Source organism: Mustela putorius, unplaced genomic scaffold, assembly GCF_011764305.1.
Source record: "Mustela putorius furo isolate JIRA1106 unplaced genomic scaffold, ASM1176430v1.1 tig00000228_pilon_pilon_pilon, whole genome shotgun sequence".
Classification (NCBI taxonomy): Eukaryota; Metazoa; Chordata; class Mammalia; order Carnivora; family Mustelidae; genus Mustela; species Mustela putorius.
Window position 1 is genome coordinate 39898695 of NW_025421322.1, and position 19526 is coordinate 39918220.

Consider the following 19526-nt stretch of genomic DNA (forward strand, 5'->3'; position numbering starts at 1 on the left):
AAGTGGACATGAATGAGGTTCCAGTTACTGGAACCCCTGGTAGGGGGCATGCCAGGAGGGAGTTACAGGCACGGCTGCACAGCTGACAGGGCCGGGCGGATCAGGGGAGCCCCAGGGGTTTTGAAGGCCGAAGACGAGTTTGACTGCGTGGGGTGGACACTCGGGGCAGAGGAAACAGCACGTGGAAACTGCAGCGTCTTCACTGGGCCCGGGGCTCCTGCAGGCCGCCTCTCGCGAGGTCCAGGAGATCTGGGGGACCGTGGGGCCGGTGACCACGGCTGGTGTGAGGAGAGCCCGGGCCAGATGCATGAGCAGAGGCCTGGGCTACCTGGCCACGGGGCCTGGGTTGCGTGGGCAGCTGGGGGGCCGGAGCAGGGACCCGACCCAAAGTTTTGGCCCCGTGACCATAGGAAGGGTCTGTGAGTGAGACTGGGGAGGACATAGGAGGACACTTGGGGGGCCGGTCCGGGGCAGTCAGCACAGCCTCGTGTCTGCCAAGCGAGGACAGCCTCGCGTCTGCCGGTGTCTGCTTCTCTCTCTGTAAACTGGGATTCAAGGGGCCACCGTGGAGGGGGCTTCCGAGGGCTCAGAGGCCAGAGTGAGCTGCTGTGTGCTGTGCCCCGGGGGGCCTGCTGGGTGCCGAGCTCCTTCTGCCGCTCCCCAGCGTCTTGCCGGCCTTCCCCGGGGGGCGGGGACGTCACGACTGGCCACTGACCAGCCCGTCTCCCTCCCCAGCTGCTGGCTGTCCCTGGAGGGGGGACTGTTGTACGCCTTCGTGGGACCGGCTGCCGCTGTCGTACTGGTACTGACCCCCCCCCCCCCGCTGGCCCAGGCTGGGCCCTTGGGGGTACCTATTGCCCCTTCAGGGTCACCGCGGTCACCAGGGGGTGGGTGGCATTCCTGGCCCCCTGGAGCTGCCCTCAGGGTACACAGGTACAGACACGGGGGCAGGGGGGCGCCTGCTATCTTGGTGAGCCCCGCTGCATGGGTAATGGACACTGGCTGGGGACTGGCCAGCAGGTCCATGTGGGCTCGCAGGCCGAGTGGCCGGACTGGGGGGGGATACCGAGCACACAGACGGCTGACCCAGGACGGCAGGGAGTGCCAGCGAGGCCTGGGGGATGGGTAGAGCAGCTAGCAGAGCCTGAGGCAGGGGGGCCAGGACTGGGCCCTTGCTTCCAGCAGCTGTCCTGCTCTGGAGAAGGAAGCGGCTGCCCGCTCTCCCTCGCCACGAGTTCCCAGACACCTTCGGGGAGGGATGCACAACAGTGCCACGGGCACACAGAGTTCCTGCCCCCGAGTTCGGACTGGGCAGGGGGAGCCGGGCGGCTGGGGGCCCCCCTGCATCCACACTGCCTGAGCCTGTCCCCCTCCAGCCCTCCGCCCCACATGGAGTGCCGCACACCACTCTGTGGCTCTGTGGCGGGGAAGCTGGACACCGGCACAGGCACAGGGGAGGCTGGGGGACCCTGCGTGGGAGCGTGGGGCCATGGGCAGCGGGCCTAGCCCGAGGGTCCCGGCTCCTTTATTCCTTGAAGGGAGAGGCCTCCGTGCCGTGCATGTCAACGCGGCCCCTCAGAGACCGGGCCAGCTCACCATTTTAAAGACAGGCAACGTGGGAGCGGGGGAGGCTTAGCCAAGGGAGGCGGGAGCTCCCAGCCCCCATGTTCCCTGCCGGGGTGTCTGTAGGGCAAGGCCGGGGCCCCCTCAGGAACGTGGGGACACGCCAGTCAAGAGCGCACAGAACCTGCTGTGGGCAGGGCGGGGATGGCTGGTGGCCTGTCCCCTGTGGCTCCGGCCTTGTCAGAAAATGAGGTCACCCGGGAAAGATGCCCCAACCCCAGTCAGGCCCTCCAGGGCTGGTGTCCGCGTCTGGGAACTTTCCATTCGCGCAGGGATGAACGGCAGGGCCTGCCCACGCGGTGTGCAGGGTCGGGGGCGCTAAGCGCGGTGGGGCCTCGGGCGGTCGGCCCCTCGCCCTTCTGCGTCCAAAGCGTCCGGGACAAGGCCTCGTTCCTCCACCGGGCGGCCTCTGCAGAGTGGGAGCCCAGGGGAGGAGCCGGGAGCCTCTCCACCCAGGAGAGAAGGCCCCAGGGCTCCAGGGCCACGGCGGGGCCAACAGCTGCCGTTGGCTGTGGCTTGCGGGACATGAACACCGGGGAGCACTTGCTGGGGAGCCGGTGCCCAGCAGGAAGGAGGCAGGGAAGGTGCCATGGCAGAGAGCGCAGGGGCAGTGCACCCCCGGGAAAAAACCTAGACAGGGATGCTGCCCCCGAGACGGCCCCCGAGGTGGGCCTTTGTGAGGAGTGAGCTCCCCGTCATGGGAGGGGCGTAAGGCGCAGGGGAGCTGAAAGGCTGGGGTGGCCACAGGGCACCCCTGAGTGGGGGCGGCAGCTGGATCACCTGAGGCCCTTTCTGCCGTGGGAATGGGCCAGCACTCTAGGGGTGCGTGGGGGTCAGCCTGACGTCCGACCTCCGGACAGCTGGAACCCCAGCTCCAGAAGCTGCTGCTGCCTGGAGATGGCAGCTAGGCCTCGGGGCTATTTCGTGCAGAGCGGCTGGGGATCCCGCCTGTCGGGAGAGCCCCCACATGACTCTCTGCGTCCCCACCCTGGGGCGTGCTGGCCCCTTTTCCTGTCCACCCCCGCCGGGCGGGCCTGCCAGATCCTCACGGATGGGTTGCACGGGAGGGTCACGTGGGGGGCGGGAGCTGGAGCATCGCGCCCCGGGTGGGGTCTTGTGGCAGGAGAGCCCTACCTAACAGCCGGGGCTCTGGTGGGGGGCGGGGGAGAGCGTCGGGGGTGCTGGCGAGCCTGTGCCAGCGGCCCCGTCTCCTGGCCTGGGGAGCGGTGTCCATAGGGCCCGTGCTGCGGGCGGGAGCCCTGGTGAGGAGCCCGGAGCCCAGAGGGCAGTACCCTGCGCCCACACCCCACTGCTCTCTGCCTGGCAGGTGAACATGGTCATCGGGATCCTGGTGTTCAACAAGCTCGTGTCCAAGGACGGCATCACGGACAAGAAGCTGAAGGAGCGCGCAGGGTAGGGCAGGGCCCACTGGGTCGCCTCACCTGCCTCGAGTCCAGAAGACCCAGGGCCCACTCTCCCCGCCAGCCCCCAGAGCAGGCAGGGAAACTGGGGCACAGAGGTCTGTGAAGGCTCACAGCCAGCCCCGACCTTGCCCTGTGCCTCAGTTTCTCCGTCTGGCCTGTGGTCCATCCTCAGAAACTGGGAAGCCAGTTGTTTTCAGGGACCCTGCCCCTGCAGGGTCCACTAGGGTGGGGGGAGGGAGCCCCCGGCCTCCGCCTTCCCCACTGTGGGGTCGGGTAACCCCCAGCAAGGGTGTGACCTGCCTGTCTTTGTGGTGCCTTCAGCCACAGGAGGAGAGTGCAGGGGACAAATAGGGCGTCCCTCCTGCATGGAGAGGCTGGGCCCAGAGAGGGCAGTGCGTGGCCAGACAGCACGTGGTCCCAAGCGGCTGGGCAATGTCCAGCAGTGAAGGCCAAGTGTGTTTGGGACAGCACCTCTTCTCCAGCCCCCCGGGGCATGGCAGTGCCGAGGTCATGGAGGGAGCGGAGGACCGGCTGAGACAGACCCTTTCCATCCTGCCCCTGCCCTTTGAGCCCTCCTCGCCTTGCCCCTGCCTACTGCTCTGTTCCTCCCTCTGCCCTGCTGGTGTCTGCGTGGGGGCTCCGCCCCTGTTCCCTCTGTGCCCGTCCTCCATGTCTGTCTCTGTCTCCCTCCTCCTCGTCCTGCGCTCCCGGAGTACCCTGGCTTCAGGACACCGTCCTCTGGGCTTCCTGATGGCTTCTCGTCGTGGTCGGGAGTCTGCTGTGTGGCTTGGGAGGACGTGTGGGATCCGGGGGCTGGCCTCGCTGTCCATGGGCCTGGGTGCCCCTCTCCCTGGGCAGTGGGCACAGAGGCGGCCTACCCCACCTGCCCACAGGTGTTTCTGGGGGCCCCGGGGCACGCAGGCCGGAGTGCTGGGGCAGCTCGCACGTGACGCCCACTCCCCAAAGGCGCTGTGTGCTTTGTTTCCTACAAGAACCCCTGAGCCGACTCTCCTGCTCTGTCCCCGTCTGTGCGGCCGAGGGCCCCGGGGTCAGGTGGGGTGAGCGGCGGGTGCGGGAGCCCAGTGTGTCCGTGTGGCTGGCCGGCTCCCCAGCCCTGGCCCGGGTGAGCAGTGGGTGCCCTGGCCCCTGGGTGCCCCCGTGGCACCCTGGCGGGTCCCCCACGGACCGGACGCTCCCTGCGTGCTGCCACGGGCTTGCTCGCGCACGCACACACGCACACACGCACACGCTCAGGGCCTGTGGGAGGACACTGGCAGCTAGCTCCCTGAAACCCGGCGCGCTGGCTGGCGGAGCCCTAGCCCCCTGGCTGGCGCGGTACATGGTCAGGGCAGACTTGGGGGCCGTGGCCTCCCCCAGGAGTTCTGCTCCTTTGTGCAAACATGGACAGATTGGCTCCTCTCTCCTTCACCCAGGCATGCATGGGGGCCGAACCCCGACAGCCCCCACCTCCCCAAGGCTCCCCTGCTTCCCCCAGAGCCCCCCCGACCCCCCAGGACCGGCCCGGGGGATGCAGGCCAACCGCTGCGGTCGGTGAGCGTTCCGCCCCATCTCCGTGAGAACTGAGAAGGCGGTCAGCTCTTGTCTTGGGCTTTGCTCTGCACTCCCGGTCAGCTGCCCCAGCCCCTCCGGCGCGCCCTCCAACAGGCCGAGTGTGGAGCCCTCCCTGCGGCCCACGCCACCTCCCAGGGCGCCGGCCGTGCCACCTCAGACCCTCTCCTTCCCCGTGTGCGCCCGTCTCCACGCTGCTCTGAGTCACACAGTTTGTTTTAAGCTTTTTCTGTCCTCTCTGTCACTTGTGCCGTCCACTCTGGGGGTCGTCCCCCAGCTGGCCCTTCGCCAGGCTCCTCTCCCCATCCCCCGGGGCCTTGGGACATGGAGGGTTGGACAGCAGGCGCCGCCCGGACGGGACGGGTGCGGGTCAGCTCGAGAACGCGCTCAGCTGGCAGCTCATTGACGTGTGGCCGTGCCGGGGGCTGGGGTGCGCGGTGTGTGCGTGTGAGCACAAGGGTGTGCGCGTGCGTGCGCCTCTAAGTGTGTGCGCGTGTCAGCATGTGGGCGGGCACAAGCACAGGTACCGTGAGCGTGCGTGGGTGTTGCATGAGCGTGTGCGTGTGTGAGTGGGTGTCGGTGTCGGTGTGCACGTGTGTGCGTGTGTGAGCACGTGTACGTGCGTGAGCGTGTGTGCGTGTGTGAGCACGTGTGCGTGTGTGCATGTGTGAGCACGTGTACGTGCGTGAGCGTGTGGGCGTGTGGACACTGCTGCCCCATGGCGGCTACAGGTTCGGGGCAGGTCAGGTCCCGTGAGGCAGAAAGCTGTGGGAGGACGGCCGGCGGGGACAGGGCCGGAGGACACGTACTGTTTGCTCTGCCCCGTGACAGGCCTGTCGTGAGAGCCCCGGGGACATTCCCTGAGAGGCTCTGCCCCCCCTGCGCCCACCGCTCCCACCTCCCGCGGTGCCACCGCCCCGGGCCTCCCCGGCCCCCCCACCCCCGGGCCCGCACCCGCTCTTCCGCGCGGCCCTTTGCCCCGGCAGAACCCATAGAGGCTGGGCTGCAGGACCTGAAGTGATCTCTGGGTCCCCTGGCCCCAGCCATCTGCTACCGGCCGCAGGCCGCGGGGGTCCTGCCCCCGGCCGCAGGCCCCAGGCCCCAAGGAGCGTGACTCCCAGCAGGAGGAGACCCTCCTGCTCCGAGTATGGCCAGAGAAGGTCTGCTTCTGAAGGGAGGGCAGAGACGAGGGAGCCCCACCCGCCCTGCGGAGCCACAGAGCCTCGGGGTTGGGGAGGGCAGTGCGCGGAGCTGGGGAGGGCCGGCTTCCTGGGCCTCCACCCTAGGAGGTGAGGTGAGGCGGGTCTGTGAAGTCTCCTTCAGAAGCTCCTGTGAGGGCTTCTGCCTTGAGCCCCCGGGGAGCCTGGCCAGGGAGCTGTGCTGGAGCAGAAATGGGGCTGGGGCCGGGACGGGGACCTGGGTCCTGGCACAGGGAGTGGGGAGGGAATGGGGGGGGGCGGAGGGGGAGGAGGCGGGCCTGTCTTCTGTGCCCCGGGTCGGACAGACAGGGTGCAGAAGCCAGGGGCACAGTTCTGGGGAGGGCTCCTGCCCCCGCCCCCTAACTAAGGTCCTGCTGGTTCGGGGGTCCTTCTCCAAGCTGGACTCACGGTCCTTCTAGCCTTTCTCCCATCGGGCCTGTGTCCGCCCCCCCCCCCCCGGCCCCCTGGCTCCTTCCTCTGGCCCCTGTGATCCTGGCCCTGCCCGATGTTCCTCTGTCCCTCCCCCTGCCCACTCCCTGCTTCTCCTGCCCCACCTGCTCCTGCTTCTGTCCTGTAAGGAGGAGAGTCGGTGGTCCTGACCTCAGCCCCCACCCCGGTGATGACAGGGCCCCGGCGGCTCCTTGGAGCCCCTGCGAGCCATCTCCTGCCCAGGCGGCCAAACGCTGGAGGTCGTCATTGTGGTGAGGGTGGGGTCAGGCACATTTCCCGGACACCTGCCACACGCCAGCCGTCCCGCCGGAGCCATCTGCCCTCAGCACGCGCCTCGAGGACTCGGCACAGTGACAGCGCCGTCCGGCGGAGGCAGGCTCAGAGCCGCCACGGTGTAGCCCACAGTGGCGAACGGAGGCACCCGGCGGCAGAGGGCAGTGCCTGCCTCGGGCACTCCTGGAGGCCCGTCTCCCCTGGGGACCAGCAGAGCAGGGCCTGCCAAGAGCTGAAGCGCCCGTGGGTCTCTGTTTGTGTCTCTGCCTCCCCTCCCCTCTCCGTCTGGCCATGTCTGTCTGTCTGTCCCCTCTGTCCTCCTGGAGCAGCTCTCTGGTCCTCTGTGTTTCTCTCCCCATCTCTGTTCAGAGCTCAGAGGCCTGGCCGAACACCCCCTCCACAGCCGTCTTAGAGCTGGGCCCTGATCCCCTGGCAGCGGGGGTGGCGCAGAGAGCCCGGGGAGCTGGACGCAGGAGGGGCCGTGGCCCCCCAGCTCCCGCCTCCAGTGGGCATCCCTCCTGTGTCCTCCTGGACAGTTAGGAACCTGGGTGTCCCCGAGAGGTTCCCTCCCTCCCCGCTGCCCAGCCTCCAGGGACCACGCTCAGAGGCTCCAGCTGCTGGGCTGGTTGGGGCAGGACTCTGCTCCCCAGGAGGGACCACCAGGACCGCAGGGGAGAGGGGGGAGAGGAGGAGAAGTCCAGCAGGGGTGGGGGGTGGAGAGGGCGGCCAGGGCCAGCCCTGACGCAGCCGCCCGCTGCGCTGTCCCCAGGGCCTCGCTGTGGAGCTCCTGCGTGGTGCTGCCGCTGCTGGCGCTGACCTGGATGTCGGCCGTGCTCGCTGTCACCGACCGCCGCTCCGCCCTCTTCCAGATCCTGTTCGCCGTCTTCGACTCGCTGGAGGGCTTCGTCATAGTGATGGTCCACTGCATCTTGCGCAGAGAGGTGGGCACCCCCGGGGCTGCTGCGGGCCACGCCTGATGGCGGGCCCCGAGGCTGCGCCGGCACACGGTCCTAGTGGCTCCTAGTGTCCATCCTTCTTCCTGAAGACGCCCCCTGCGCCCCTGGAGGGCTTGGGCGGTGAGGGGGGCTCTGTCCTCCTAAGTCTTTAGGACCCGGAGCCCCGGAGACATGTGCAGCTTTCAGCAGAGCTGAGCCCCCCGTCCTGAATGGGAGCAAGGGAGGGCCTCAGCCGCCTGTCCCCACAGCTGGCTGCCGGTGACAGCAGCTAAGGTCCGGGACCTGCTCCCCCCTCAGGAGGGTTGAAATGTGGAGAAACGTGCTCTTGGCATGGACGGGAGGGGCCTTGGTGAGGCTGAAGGGGCCGGAGTGGGTGGGGGCGGAACCGCAGAATTCTCTCCCTCTCCCTTTGGAACCTCCTGGAAACATAGCAGAGTGATTGGAGAGCACTTAGATTCGAAAAGATGAGAACAGGACAAGGGTTTTGCAGTGAACCCTGGGTTTTGGGGGAGAGAGGGACAAGGGGCCATGAGCCCAGCCCACCTGAGGAAGCCGGGTGCACAGCTGGCAGTGGGGGAGGCCGGGCAGCCGCTGCATCACAGCCCAAAGCCAGAGCACTTCTAGAAGGGGCTCCCGGGCCCCCGGGATGTCCAGGGAAGGATGCTGCGGACGACTGGCGGTGCACTTCGGGGCAGCTCAGCCCCGTCCTGAGCTGGCAGCCCCGCCCCCACCTGGCATCCCCCCCGTGTAGTCCCACTGTCCCAGGTGGGGCCCTGGTCCCGGGGGCACCCTGTCCCCTGAGGCCCCCAGGCGGGGGGAAGGTGACGGGAGGACAAGAAGCCCGCGTTTTTGGTGTTGGGACGGCCCCACTGACAAGCTCCTGCATGTAAATGCCGGGGTGGCCGTGAGCATCTCCTCTGAGATCCGGAGAGCCTGTGCCCAGAAAGTCAGATCCTTGTAGCCGCGGGCCCTCGACACGGCCCGAGCCGGCATCCGCAGAGAGGGAGAGGCTGCCAGTCCCGGCCCCACGCGTGCCTGGCTCCGGCCATGTTGACTCATGGTCGCGCTTCTCACTGTGGCTTCGGTGGGGTGGGGCCAGACGCCACCGACTCCCCAGGTGTAAAGGCCCCGCTTGTGGCCCTCAGCTGCCCTTGGCTGCCCAGCTTCTGAGACGAAAACGGCAGGTTACCAAGGAGGAACATCCGAGAATAGGAGGGAGCTTGTAGGAATTTAAAACCCGGGAACAGAAGCAGGACGGTCCGGCGCGGGGGTCCATGCGGGGGAGAGTCAGGTGCCTCAGAGACACCTGATTTGCCAGGAAGGTGGGACTTCCCCATCAGCCTCTCTCATCTAGGCTAGGGACCCTGGGGGCAGAGAAAAGTCGGGAGAGGGCCTCCATCCTCTGGCCTCTGTAGGCGGGACTCCAGGGGGCCGCGCTGAGGAAGACAGGCTGGGAGGGGGCAGGTACGGGCGATGCCAGGCAGCTTCAGCCAGCGCAGTGGGCGCGGAACATTTGGGAGGTGGATGAGTAAGGTGGTCATCTGAGTCTTCTGGGGGGAACAGAGGGGGTGAGGCTGGCCAGGTGGCCTTCCTGGAGGAGGAGGCCATGAGGCACTTGGGGAGACCATCTGTTTTTCGTGCCAGTGGAGAGAGTGCTTTCCCTTTGCTGTCTCCTGGATGGTGGCCTGCCTCCACTGGGCCCACGGGAGGTGCTTGAGATGTTTGCTAGGTGGTCAGTGAGTGCACGCACGGGAGGAAGGCACACCTGCCAGGAGGCCAGAGGCTTGGCGGGTGCCTGCGGCCCCGGAGCCAGCGAGACCCCAGCACCGCCTCTCATCAGCTGTGTGGCTGAGGGGAGTGGGGACAGGTCCCCAGGTCTACGCTGGGTCTAGGTCTGGGAGCCCGGGACCCCCAGCGTACCCTCCTCCCAGAGCTCCCCCGCGGACTCCGGATGCCTCCTCCAGGACCCCCTCCATGCTTTCGCCGCCCCTGTGCCTCCCCTTGTTCCCTTTGCACATCATGGCCATGAAGGGGCGGCTTCTTGAGGGCGGGCACTGCTCGCCGCTCCGCCCACACCCAGAGCGCTCCGTGGCAGAGAAGGGGCCGGCCTTCACTCCTTGCTCACGCTGACCAGCCCTGCCTGTCCTCTGTGGACAAGCTCTGTGCTGGCTGCTTGGGTGGCCCCTTTCTGAAGAGCCCATGGCCGTAACACGTGAGACCTCCCTTGATGGAGCGTGCCCCACAGACGTGCTGTGCCCCCCAAGGGCCCTTGTGGACGCTCGGGTGTCTCCAGGGGGTGAGGCGGGGCCCCGGACTTGCCTGGACGGCGTGGACCCCAGTGCCCTCCGCAGCCTGACGGCAGGCTGGGAGGGCCGTGGCACGTTTACGGGGGGTCGAGGTGCCCGTGAAGGGCACAGAGAGACTCTGCGAGAGGGAAGGGAGGCAGGGCCCCGCACACAGGCTCCCCTCGCGGAGACACAGCCCTGCTGCTCGCCCCGGCCTTACCGCCGACTCACGAGGCCACAGTCGGGGACTGCCGTGGACCACTCTGCTCTCCCCCAGGTCCAGGACGCCGTGAAGTGCCGCGTGGTGGACCGGCAGGAGGAGGGCAACGGGGACTCGGGGGGCTCCTTCCAGAATGGCCACGCCCAGCTCATGGTAGGGCTCCGAGCGCGCGCCCCAGCGCTGTCTCCCTGCGCTGCTCTGGGCTCCGGCGGCCCCTGGGAAGAGCTCCGAGCCCAGTGTGAGGCTGGGGACACTGAGGCTTGCCAAGGTGACATCCCCGGCCCGGGGTCTGGGGCGGGCAGGACCCAGACGGTCAGGAGGGGGGACTGGCGTCGGCCCACACTCACCCCCGCTACCGCAGCGTGCTTGCCCGGATGCCAGCTTCCTGGGGCCGTCGCCTCAGCGGCTGCCCCCCCCACCTCCCACGCCCCCTCATCGCCCTCCAGCCTGGCCGGGATGGGGCTGGGCTCCCTCCGTCTCCATCCAGGGGACCAGCCTGGGCTGTGCACGCACCCTGCCCCCACCATGGCCTTGTTCCCAGCCAGGTCCCTCCAGCATTGCACCTGCCGTTCAGCCTGAGGCACAGCGCGGCCCTCCCACCCCGCTGCCCGCCTCGTGGCGTCCACTAAGATACCACCTCCAGGAAGTCCTCCCTGACTTTCCCCCCGGCTCCTGCCGGCAGGCCTCCCATTCAGGTCCTGGTGGTGCCCGGGCTGGATTCTCCGCGCTGTCACTGGGGGCCTGGCAGGAGCTGCTCACTCAGGCCTTGGGGTGCCCAGCCTCCTCACGGGGGCCGTGAGCGTCCCAGGCAGGGCCTCAGCAGAGGCCAGCCGGTGGACCTGCGGAGGCTCCTTGGATCCTCAGGGGTGAGGGCAGGGGTCCCAGACTCCCGGGCCCTGCTCCCGGCCTGACCTCTGACCTCAGACTTTGAAGTCTTCCCAGAAGCCCATCTCTGCGTTTGCGCAGAGGGAACCTCCAGGTCTGAGACAAGGACCCAGCCCCAGCAGCCCCTCCACCCCCCGCCCCTGAGAAGGCCACGCCCTGGCCCGAGGTGCCCAGGCCCGGGTGCCCCGCCCACCAGGCGCTCTGAGGCCGAGGACTGGTTGCCCACTCCCACTGGCGGGGCTCCTAGGCTGGGATGGGGCACACGCTCTAGCAGGGCCTCCGGCTCAAGGGACGGCCGGTGTCACCCGGGCACCGACGGCCGTGTCCGAAGCCCGTTCTGCCTCTCTGGCCGGCCAGCCTCCATTTCCTCGTCCCCAGGGCCTGTGCTGAGGACCACAGGTGACACGGGGCAGGCCCCACAGCTGCACACCAGCAGGCGGCGGGCTGGGCCGCAGGGGACCCCAGCGTGAGACACTTTGCGCCCCCCACCCCATCGGGGGATGTGAGGGACAGAGTGGGCTGCAGTCCCAGGGAGCCAGGGCCTGGGGGAGACTGAGGCAGAGGCTGAGAGTGTGAGGGAGCTGCCATGGGACTGGCCCCCCACGGCCCAGCTAAGCCGCCGACGCCCGGGAGGGAGCTCCCGTGCATGCATGTACACACACACACACACACACTCTCACACTCACACACTCCCACATGCCTCCGAGGTATAGCTCAGCTCCACCGTTTCCCGCCAGCCCGGTGCGGGCAGCAGCCGGGCTGCTGGCTCGCAGGCCCTCACCCCACCCCGCCTCTGTCTTGCAGACTGACTTCGAGAAGGACGTGGATCTGGCCTGTAGATCAGGTGAGCGCCGGCCAGGTGAGAGCGACAGGTGGCCCCCGCCTGGGTCCACGTGCTTCTTCTAATTTTCTCTGTGCGTCTGTCTGTTCACGTGTCTGTCCTCATCCCACCGCGGCCTGCCCCAGCCCATGCAGGGAGGCGGGATCCGCTCCGCCCAGCCGGCGGGGACGCTGCCCAGGCGGCCAGGTCTGCACAGCGCCCGCCTCAGCCCGGGCCGCACCCGCCCCTTCCTGCCTCCCCACCCGCTGCCCTGTGGCCGCAGGCCCCATCTGTGGAAACCCGTCCTGGAGCTCTGGCTCAGCAGGGGTGAGGCCCGCGCTATGCAGGGCAGCGCTCTTAGCCCCGGGGGCAGGCCGTGGACTCCCTGCGCGGGGCCTGGCCCTGTCCTCTCCCTGCCGTGCCCCTTGCCTCGGCGGCCGCACACACACTCCTCTTCTTGGCTTTTCACCATCTTGGGAGGGGCCGGGAGGCTGGGCAAGCTGTGTGAGGGGAGCTGCCCGCCTCCGCCCTGTCACCCACCTCGCCGCCCACCCCTGCCTGCCCTCCCTCGGGGCCCACACTCCGTGTCGTCCTCATGTCTCCACCCCCACTAGCCCCACGGAGGAGGCTTGGGCATGCTTTCAGAATGGGGGTGGGGGGGCGGCAGCAGGAGTGGGGGGAGAGCACAGGGCAGGACCCACCACCGGACCCTGGGCTAGCGCTGAGTTTTCTGGAAGCAAATGGAAAAAGGGACTCAATTGCCCAATGAGAGGGAGCCCCTCAGGGGTCCATGTCCTGGGAGCCAGGAGGTTGGGGCAGGGACAGGCATCTGAGGCAGGGACAGGCAGTATCTTCCAGAACTGTGGAGACCCAGCCGGCCACAACTGCCTTGCATCCGTCAGAGAGAGTCTAAAGACAGCCATGGAGGCAGGGGCTGGGGCGGCCCTAGGCTGGGAGTGTCAGCTACTGCCAGGTGGACCCAGGAGGGCTTCCTGGAAGAGGTGGCCTTTGGTTGGGTTGAGTGAGGAACTGGACAGAATGGTCTTCCATCTCCTGTCTTGGTCTTATGTGGCCTAGGCAGCCGTCCTGAGAGGTGACCCCGAGACTCAAGGGCCTTCAGAGGCTGGGGTCCAGCCCTGTTCAGGTGGTCCTGACCTCTCCGAGCCTCTGATTTCTTCCTCATCAGTCAGCTGGCCCAGCGGGGCCTGTGGCCTCTCAAGCAGCTACTGGCTGGGGGTGGGGGGCACACCAGGGGGCGCTGGGGATCTCGAGGAGTCTGGAGGTAGGGCTGAGAGCGCCTGGGTCTGAGCGGAGAGGCGCGTCCCGGGTCCATGGGGCTTCGTGTGCGCTCAGGAGGACCAAGAGACCCGAGTAGGAGGGACGCTGCAGGGGCGCAGGCTTGGCGGGGAAGATGGCAGGTCCCCCGCCGGGCCGCCCAGAGGATGTCAGCATCTGGAGGCTGGACACAAGCCAGGGCTGGGAGGCTGTGTGCCCAGGGGGCGGCAGGCGACAGACAGCGCCTCTGGTGTGCGGGGGCTGGGCAGGGGTGTGGTCAGCAAAGAGAGGGCCCTGCGGTCACAGCAGGCTTTCAGGGACGGGCCCTGAGGGGGGCACGGGTGCAGCTCTGTGCTCTCTGCCGGCCCAGGAGGCTAAATTGATTGGTAGGGGCAAGGTGGGTAGTGGGCCCATGGGAGCCCCGCTCAGAGGTCATGCGGCCCCTCCCCTGCAGCGGAGCAGAAGTGGGGCAGCTAGGCGTCTGCAGCACGGCACCCCAGGAGCACCTCCCCCTCCATGAGGAGCTGTGTCCCTGCACTTCCAAGACACATGGGCTGGCTGCGGGGCGCTCAGGGGCTCCCGGCTGCCAGGAGAGCAGTGTGTGGGTGGCCGTCACTTGTTCTCCTGTCTGTGGGGGCAGGCAGAAGCACCCCATCTTCCAGCCTCATTAGAAACAGCAGAGGAAGCCGGGCTGCCGTGGCACCGACAGCACATGGCAGGCCCCCACTGACCAGGGCCGGGGTGGCCTGTGGGGCGCGAGCGCCAGGAACTGCAGCTCCAGAGCCGTCAGAGGGCATGTGCCCGATTGGGGCCTGGCCAGGGCACCCTTGAGGCCACCCTGACCCCCACCCCCTCCTCTCCCCACAGTGCTGAACAAGGACATCGCAGCCTGCCGGACGGCCACAATCACCGGCACGCTCAAGCGGCCGTCGCTGCCCGAGGAGGAGAAGCTGAAGGTAGCCCACGCCAAGGTGCCCCCCACCAACTTCAACAGCCTGCCCGCCAACGTGTCCAAGCTGCACCTGCACGGCTCGCCCCGCTGCCCGGGCGGCCCCCTGCCAGACTTCCCCAACCACTCCCTGACCCTCAAGAAGGACAGGGCGCCCAAGTCCTCCTTTGCCGGCGATGGGGACATCTTCAAGAAGCTGGACTCGGAGCTGAGCCGGGCCCAGGAGAAGGCCCTGGACACCAGCTACGTCATCCTGCCTACGGCCACGGCCACGCTGCGGCCCAAGCCCCCAGAGGAAGCCAAGCACAGCATCCACCTGGACCAGATGCCCCAGACCCGCCTCATCCACCTCAACATGACCCCCGACGCCGGCCTCCCGGCCCGCCACCCACCCGCCAGCCTCCGGGCGCCGGGCCCCCGGAGGCCCCCCCTGCCCAGCCCCCGCCGCCGCCGCCCCCCCCGCCCCCACCCCCCACCCTGGAGCCCACGCCCCCCAGCCTGGGGGAGCCTGGGGAGCCCGCGGCCCACCCGGGGCCTAGCTCGGGGGCCGGGACCAGGAATGAGAACGTCTCCACCTTGTCCGTGAGCTCCCTTGAGGTGAGGGCGGCCCGGGGACCCGGGGGGAGGGGCGGGGGGGCAGGGCCTGCTGTGGGCACCGCTGGTTTGGGTGCACGGCCCAGCCGGTGGGGCCCACGGCCAGTGCTAGGAAGTCGGGGCCTGGGAATGCTGGGGACCAGCGTCCCGGCTCCCTGCTGCTGGCAGGTGTCCCTTGACGAGAAGGGGGACAAGCTGGCTGCTGACGGGGCGTCCCCTAGGACTCCCTCCGCCCGCCCACCGTCCTCTTTCTGTCCTCTAGCCACGCTGCCCTCGTCCTGCTGGGCCTCGTGGCAGGGGGCGCCCGGCCTCTGCCGGAACAGGGGTCTCCCTCCCTGCAGAGGCCACCGAGCTGGGCGGGAGTCAGCTCAAGTGTAGCCCATCCCGCGCCTGCGGTCAGAGCAGCGAGTCCCTCCACAGAACAACCTGAAGCCTAGACTTGACCCCAAGCCCGCGCCCCAGCCTGTGCAACATGGGGTCAGAGCCCGGAGCGGGGAGCACCGCCCAGCGCCCTCAGGGAGCCCCACCTCCCTAGGCCATGCTCCCTCCTCCTGGTTCACGGCCTGGGGGGGGGCTCTCAGCTGGGCCGCTGGCCTGCGTCCCATGCTCCTTGTCCCTGGGCGCACGTCGTGGGCTGGCTGAGCCAGAGACCCTCGCCCAGCACCGGCCCTGGCCTGGAGGCCAGAGGTGGTCTGGAGGCCAGTCCAGCTCCTCTGAAAGTGGAGCACCACAGTCCAGCACCACAGAAAGTGGTGACGAGGTTCTATAGACTGACCCTCACTCAGGCCCTGGAATACCAGAGCCCTAGGTTGTCATAGAGCCGAGAGCCTCCTCGTGATGGTCACTGACCTCTGGGGCCCCGCCTCCTGTCCAGCATCTTCTTGGCCACCCCCACTGTCTGAGGCAGCAGGGGGCCCGCAAAGGGCCCAGCTTCAGGGCTGACAGAGGCGCGACCCCAGGGCTCGGGCAAGACCCCAAGAGGAGGCCTGGGGCGAGGGGGTGCCTGGTCTCCCCCATCTTCAGGCAAGGAGAGGCCGGGACCTGTGGCCTGGGAGGTTTTAGGGAACTGCTTGCAAACATGCACAAACCCCTTCTCCCCACAGCGGCGGAAATCACGGTATGCGGAACTGGATTTCGAGGTGGGTCCTGGCATCCCCTCCCCCACACGGCCAGGCCAGGCGCTCTGAACCCTTCCAGCAGGCAGGAAGGGGCGGGGCAGCACCCCTCTTCCGGGCTCAGGCTTCCCCCCCTCCCACCCTGCAGAAAATCATGCACACGCGGAAACGGCACCAGGACCTGTTCCAGGACCTGAACCGAAAGCTGCAGCACGCCGAGAAGGACAAGGAGGCCCTGGGTCCGGACAGCAAGGTCTGCGGGGGAAAGGGCAGGGCCCTGGGGCGCTGGGGGGGCAGCACAGGATGGGGGCGTGCTGTGGGAGAGCCTTTACGTAAGGCTGTCTCCTGATTCATTCATTCTTTCCTGCGACCTTTCCCAGATGCTGGCCTGACCCAGCCCATGCTAGACTCTGGAGGGCAGGACAAGCCCATGGGCCTTCCTGGGCAGGGGGGAGGGCACACTGGCTTCTGGGGATGCCTGTCTGGAGGGGTAGGTGGTGTACTAGCTCCTGGGGGCCCGTCTGGAGGGAGAGAGGTAGGCAATGCACTGGCTTCTGGGGCCCCCCACCCCGTCTGGAGGGGAGGCAGTGCACTGGCTTCTGGGGGACTGTCTGGAAGAGGAGGGGAAGGCAGTCCACTGGGGAATAGTCTGGCATCTCCTCAGGAAAGCCATGGCCAAGGGAGCGGTTTCAGGCAGGTGCCTTTCACAGCAGGCTGTTGCCCCCTACCCCGGACCCAATAGCAGGGGGCTCTCTGCTCTGTCTCCTTTCCCGGTTCCGACTCCGCCTTCTCTCCCCCTGCTCCCTCCGGTCTCCTCTTGCTCCGGCCCCTCCCCCCACCACCGGCCATCGGCCAGCAGCCGGAGAAGCAGCAGACGCCCAACAAGCGGCCCTGGGAGAGCCTTCGGAAAGCCCACGGGACGCCCGCGTGGGTGAAGAAGGAGCTGGAGCCACTGCCACCGTCCCCGCTGGAGCTGCGGAGCGTGGAGTGGGAGAAGTCGGGCGCCACGATCCCGCTGGTGGGCCAGGACATCATCGACCTCCAGACTGAGGTCTGAGCAGGTGGGCGGCGGCCTCGCACCGGGCCACGAGGAGGGATGCTGCTCTGCCCGCTCCTGCCACGGGATGGGCTCAGACGTGCTCTCGGGCTGCGGGCCAGACCCGCGTCCTGGCCTCAGGGCGCTCGGACGGCGGCCAGGTGGAGGCCCGCAGTGCTGGGACCAGAGCCAGACGGGACAGGAGGCGCCGGCGGCCCGGGGGGCGGGCACAGGGCTCCGGAGGCCGGAAGATGCCTCAGACTCTGCCCTTCTCCAGCCCAGCCCCGGCAGGCGGGCGGGCGGGCCGCAGCGGACGGTGGCCGGCCCGAGCGTGGCCAGCATCCCCAGGAGGCCCGCCTTGCTGCCGCAGCAGAGGACCAGCCCGCTTGGCCCAGCTGGCCTGGCACCATTTTTTAGACACCCCTATCCCTCGGGAAGCAGCCAGCCCCCCCCCCAACCTTTCCAGGGCCCGGGGCCCCTCCCCAGACCCAGGTGGAGAGCACAGTCCTCTCTCTCACCTGCGCCGACCCCAGGGGCAGGACTAGAAGCCCACTCCGGGAAGAGCAGGGGTGGGGAATCTATTTTTTCTCTCCTTTTCTTTTCTTCAATAAAAAGAATTAAAAACCCACGTCCCGTCTGTGTGGCCTCTCTCTGCAGCCCACGCCACAGCCCCATGGACTTTCCACCCCTGCCCCCTGCCTGGCTGTCAGGAGCCCGTGATGTGTGGACCTTGACGTACAGGCCTGAGATCATGCGGCCCCCAAGGGCGCTGTGGGAACGTTGATGGGGACCCCCCAATGCTGGGTCCCCTTGTTCTGCACTGCAGACCTTTAGACCCACAGGAGCCGTTGGCGTGGGACTTCCCTGTGCTGGTGCCGTCGCCAGGGGAACAGTCTGGGACTGGAGCAGAGCACGTGGACGGAGGGAGGGAGCCTTGGGCGTCGGGGCCCCCCTCCTTCCAGCCGGCCTTGATCTGCCCCGGATCTCCTCCAGGCCCTGCACCCACTGCCTCACCGCTGGCCCATGCACCTGCCTCTTGGTCCTGGGGCAGGCGTGAGGGACAAACTGGACATGCCCAGAGCTGCGCCCCCTGCCCATCCAGCCCAGCCTTCTGCCACCTCCCAGCTTGGCCAGTGGCCCACAGCTTGGCCAGTTTCTGAGCCTGGACTTGGAGATGCTCCTGTTCGAGAGCAGAAATGCCTGCCTCGCGCGCGTGCTTCCAGCAGGGGGCGGCCTGAGCCCGCACCGGGAGCCCGGCTGGGCGCTGCCAGGCGCGGAGGGCCGGTGAGCCAGGCTCCTCCCCTCGGCTGCGCTTCCCACCGCGGGCCGCAGGGGGCCGTTTGCACCCCGAGATGACAGCCCGACCATGTCACCCAAGGTGAACACAAGGCCGGGCTCACAGAAGGATGGCGGAGCCGCCCAGCGCGGGTGCCCACGGCGCTCCGGACCGCCTTGGGTGGTTACCACAGCGACCGAGGAAGGAGAGGGACCACTGGTGACCAGGCATGGCTGCTGGGGACCGAGGGACCGCAAGTACCAGGAGAGTGGACAGCCAGGAGGGCATGGCAGGGCACGCAGCCCCGGTCTGGGGCACTTTGAAACACCCCCTTTGGAGAGACTGGGCAGCGAAACCCGCCCCCACGGAGGCTTGTTAAAAGTCCATCCAACCACGGATGCGCCCACACTCCTTCACATGCGGCATCTCCCCCCACACCCCCTGCAGCCCGTGCGCTCCCACCCAAAGAGGCCTCGGACTCCAACCCCACCAGCCTTGGGGAGCAGAGGAGGGCGGGGGCCTGCGCCGGCTCCCTCGTCCCCCGCAGATGCCGAAGGAAGCCGGAAGGGCTGGGGACTGGGGTCCAGGTGCAGACTGTCCTGATGAGGGGAACACGGAGCGCAGGGCTCCCCGCTGCTCTTGGGAAGTGACCTGATCTCCCCTGCCCTGATCACAAGCACCACAGAAAACCTAGAAGAAACCAACAAATCAGGTGCACCCGGCCTGGGCTCCCCACCTGTAGTGGGAGTGGCTCAGCGCCGGGACCCTCGGCTGAGGCTCCCCTCCGTCCTGCTCCTCCCGCCCCCCCACCCGCTCCCAGGGCTGAGTCCTTCCAGGAGAAGCCACACCCTCTGTCCTGCCCAGGCCCCACATTCCCAGCTGTTCAGTGCTCCACAGCCACCCGGCATGGGGACAGCGCCCAGAAATCCCAGTCCTCTCGGCCGCCCAGGGTGCAGGAAGCGGCCCAGACCGTCCAAGCCCGTCCAAGCCCGATTCTCCCTGCGCCGGTCTGTCTCCACTGCCTTCTGCCGTGAGCACAGCTCCAGGCCAGTGACCACCGTGTGCCCAGAGCTTGTCTGTGGGTGGCCCTCTGTGTCCATCCAGCTGTCTCAGGGCTGGACAGACAGGGTCCTGACACCCTCTCCGGAGGAGGAAATGGAGATTCACGTGTCTGAGTGATGCTCCCCTGCAGCTCCCCGGCCCTAACCTCTGGACACTCCCGTCGGTGGGGGAGGTCACCCAAGGGCAGCCGTGGGCCTCCCTCTCCTGTTTTCTCCACCACAGGCCACTCCTTTCCCTGGACCTTGTTTTTCTCATCATGTCCACACCTTTGTCCCCAGGCCGTCCTCCTTGGAACCCCGGGACCGCCTCCTGGGTCTCCCTTCCCCTGCAGCCAGCAGGACCACCGTGCCCTGCCAGCCCCTTCCCCTGCAGCCAGCAGGACCACCGTGCCCTGCCAGCCCCTTCCCCTGCAGCCAGCAGGACCACCGTGCCCTGCCAGCCCCTTCCCCTGCAGCCAGCAGGACCACCGTGCCCTGCCAGCCCCTTCCCCTGCAGCCAGCAGGACCACCGTGCCC

At 68.1% G+C, this 19526-nt stretch overlaps 1 protein-coding gene across 1 annotated transcript in view; it reads left to right on the forward strand.

The window, feature by feature from the left end:
• Positions 1-17301, forward strand: part of ADGRB1 (adhesion G protein-coupled receptor B1) — a 75840-nt gene extending 58539 nt beyond the window's left edge. Inside the window, 10 exon segments of the mRNA XM_045078201.1 lie at positions 736-802; positions 2951-3036; positions 7308-7479; positions 10057-10152; positions 11689-11728; positions 13847-14308; positions 14311-14525; positions 15626-15661; positions 15786-15890; positions 16497-17301. Coding sequence (XP_044934136.1) covers positions 736-802; positions 2951-3036; positions 7308-7479; positions 10057-10152; positions 11689-11728; positions 13847-14308; positions 14311-14525; positions 15626-15661; positions 15786-15890; positions 16497-16694 — 1477 coding nt within the window. The 3' untranslated portion in view covers positions 16695-17301.
• The last annotated feature ends 2225 nt before the right edge of the window (positions 17302-19526 follow it).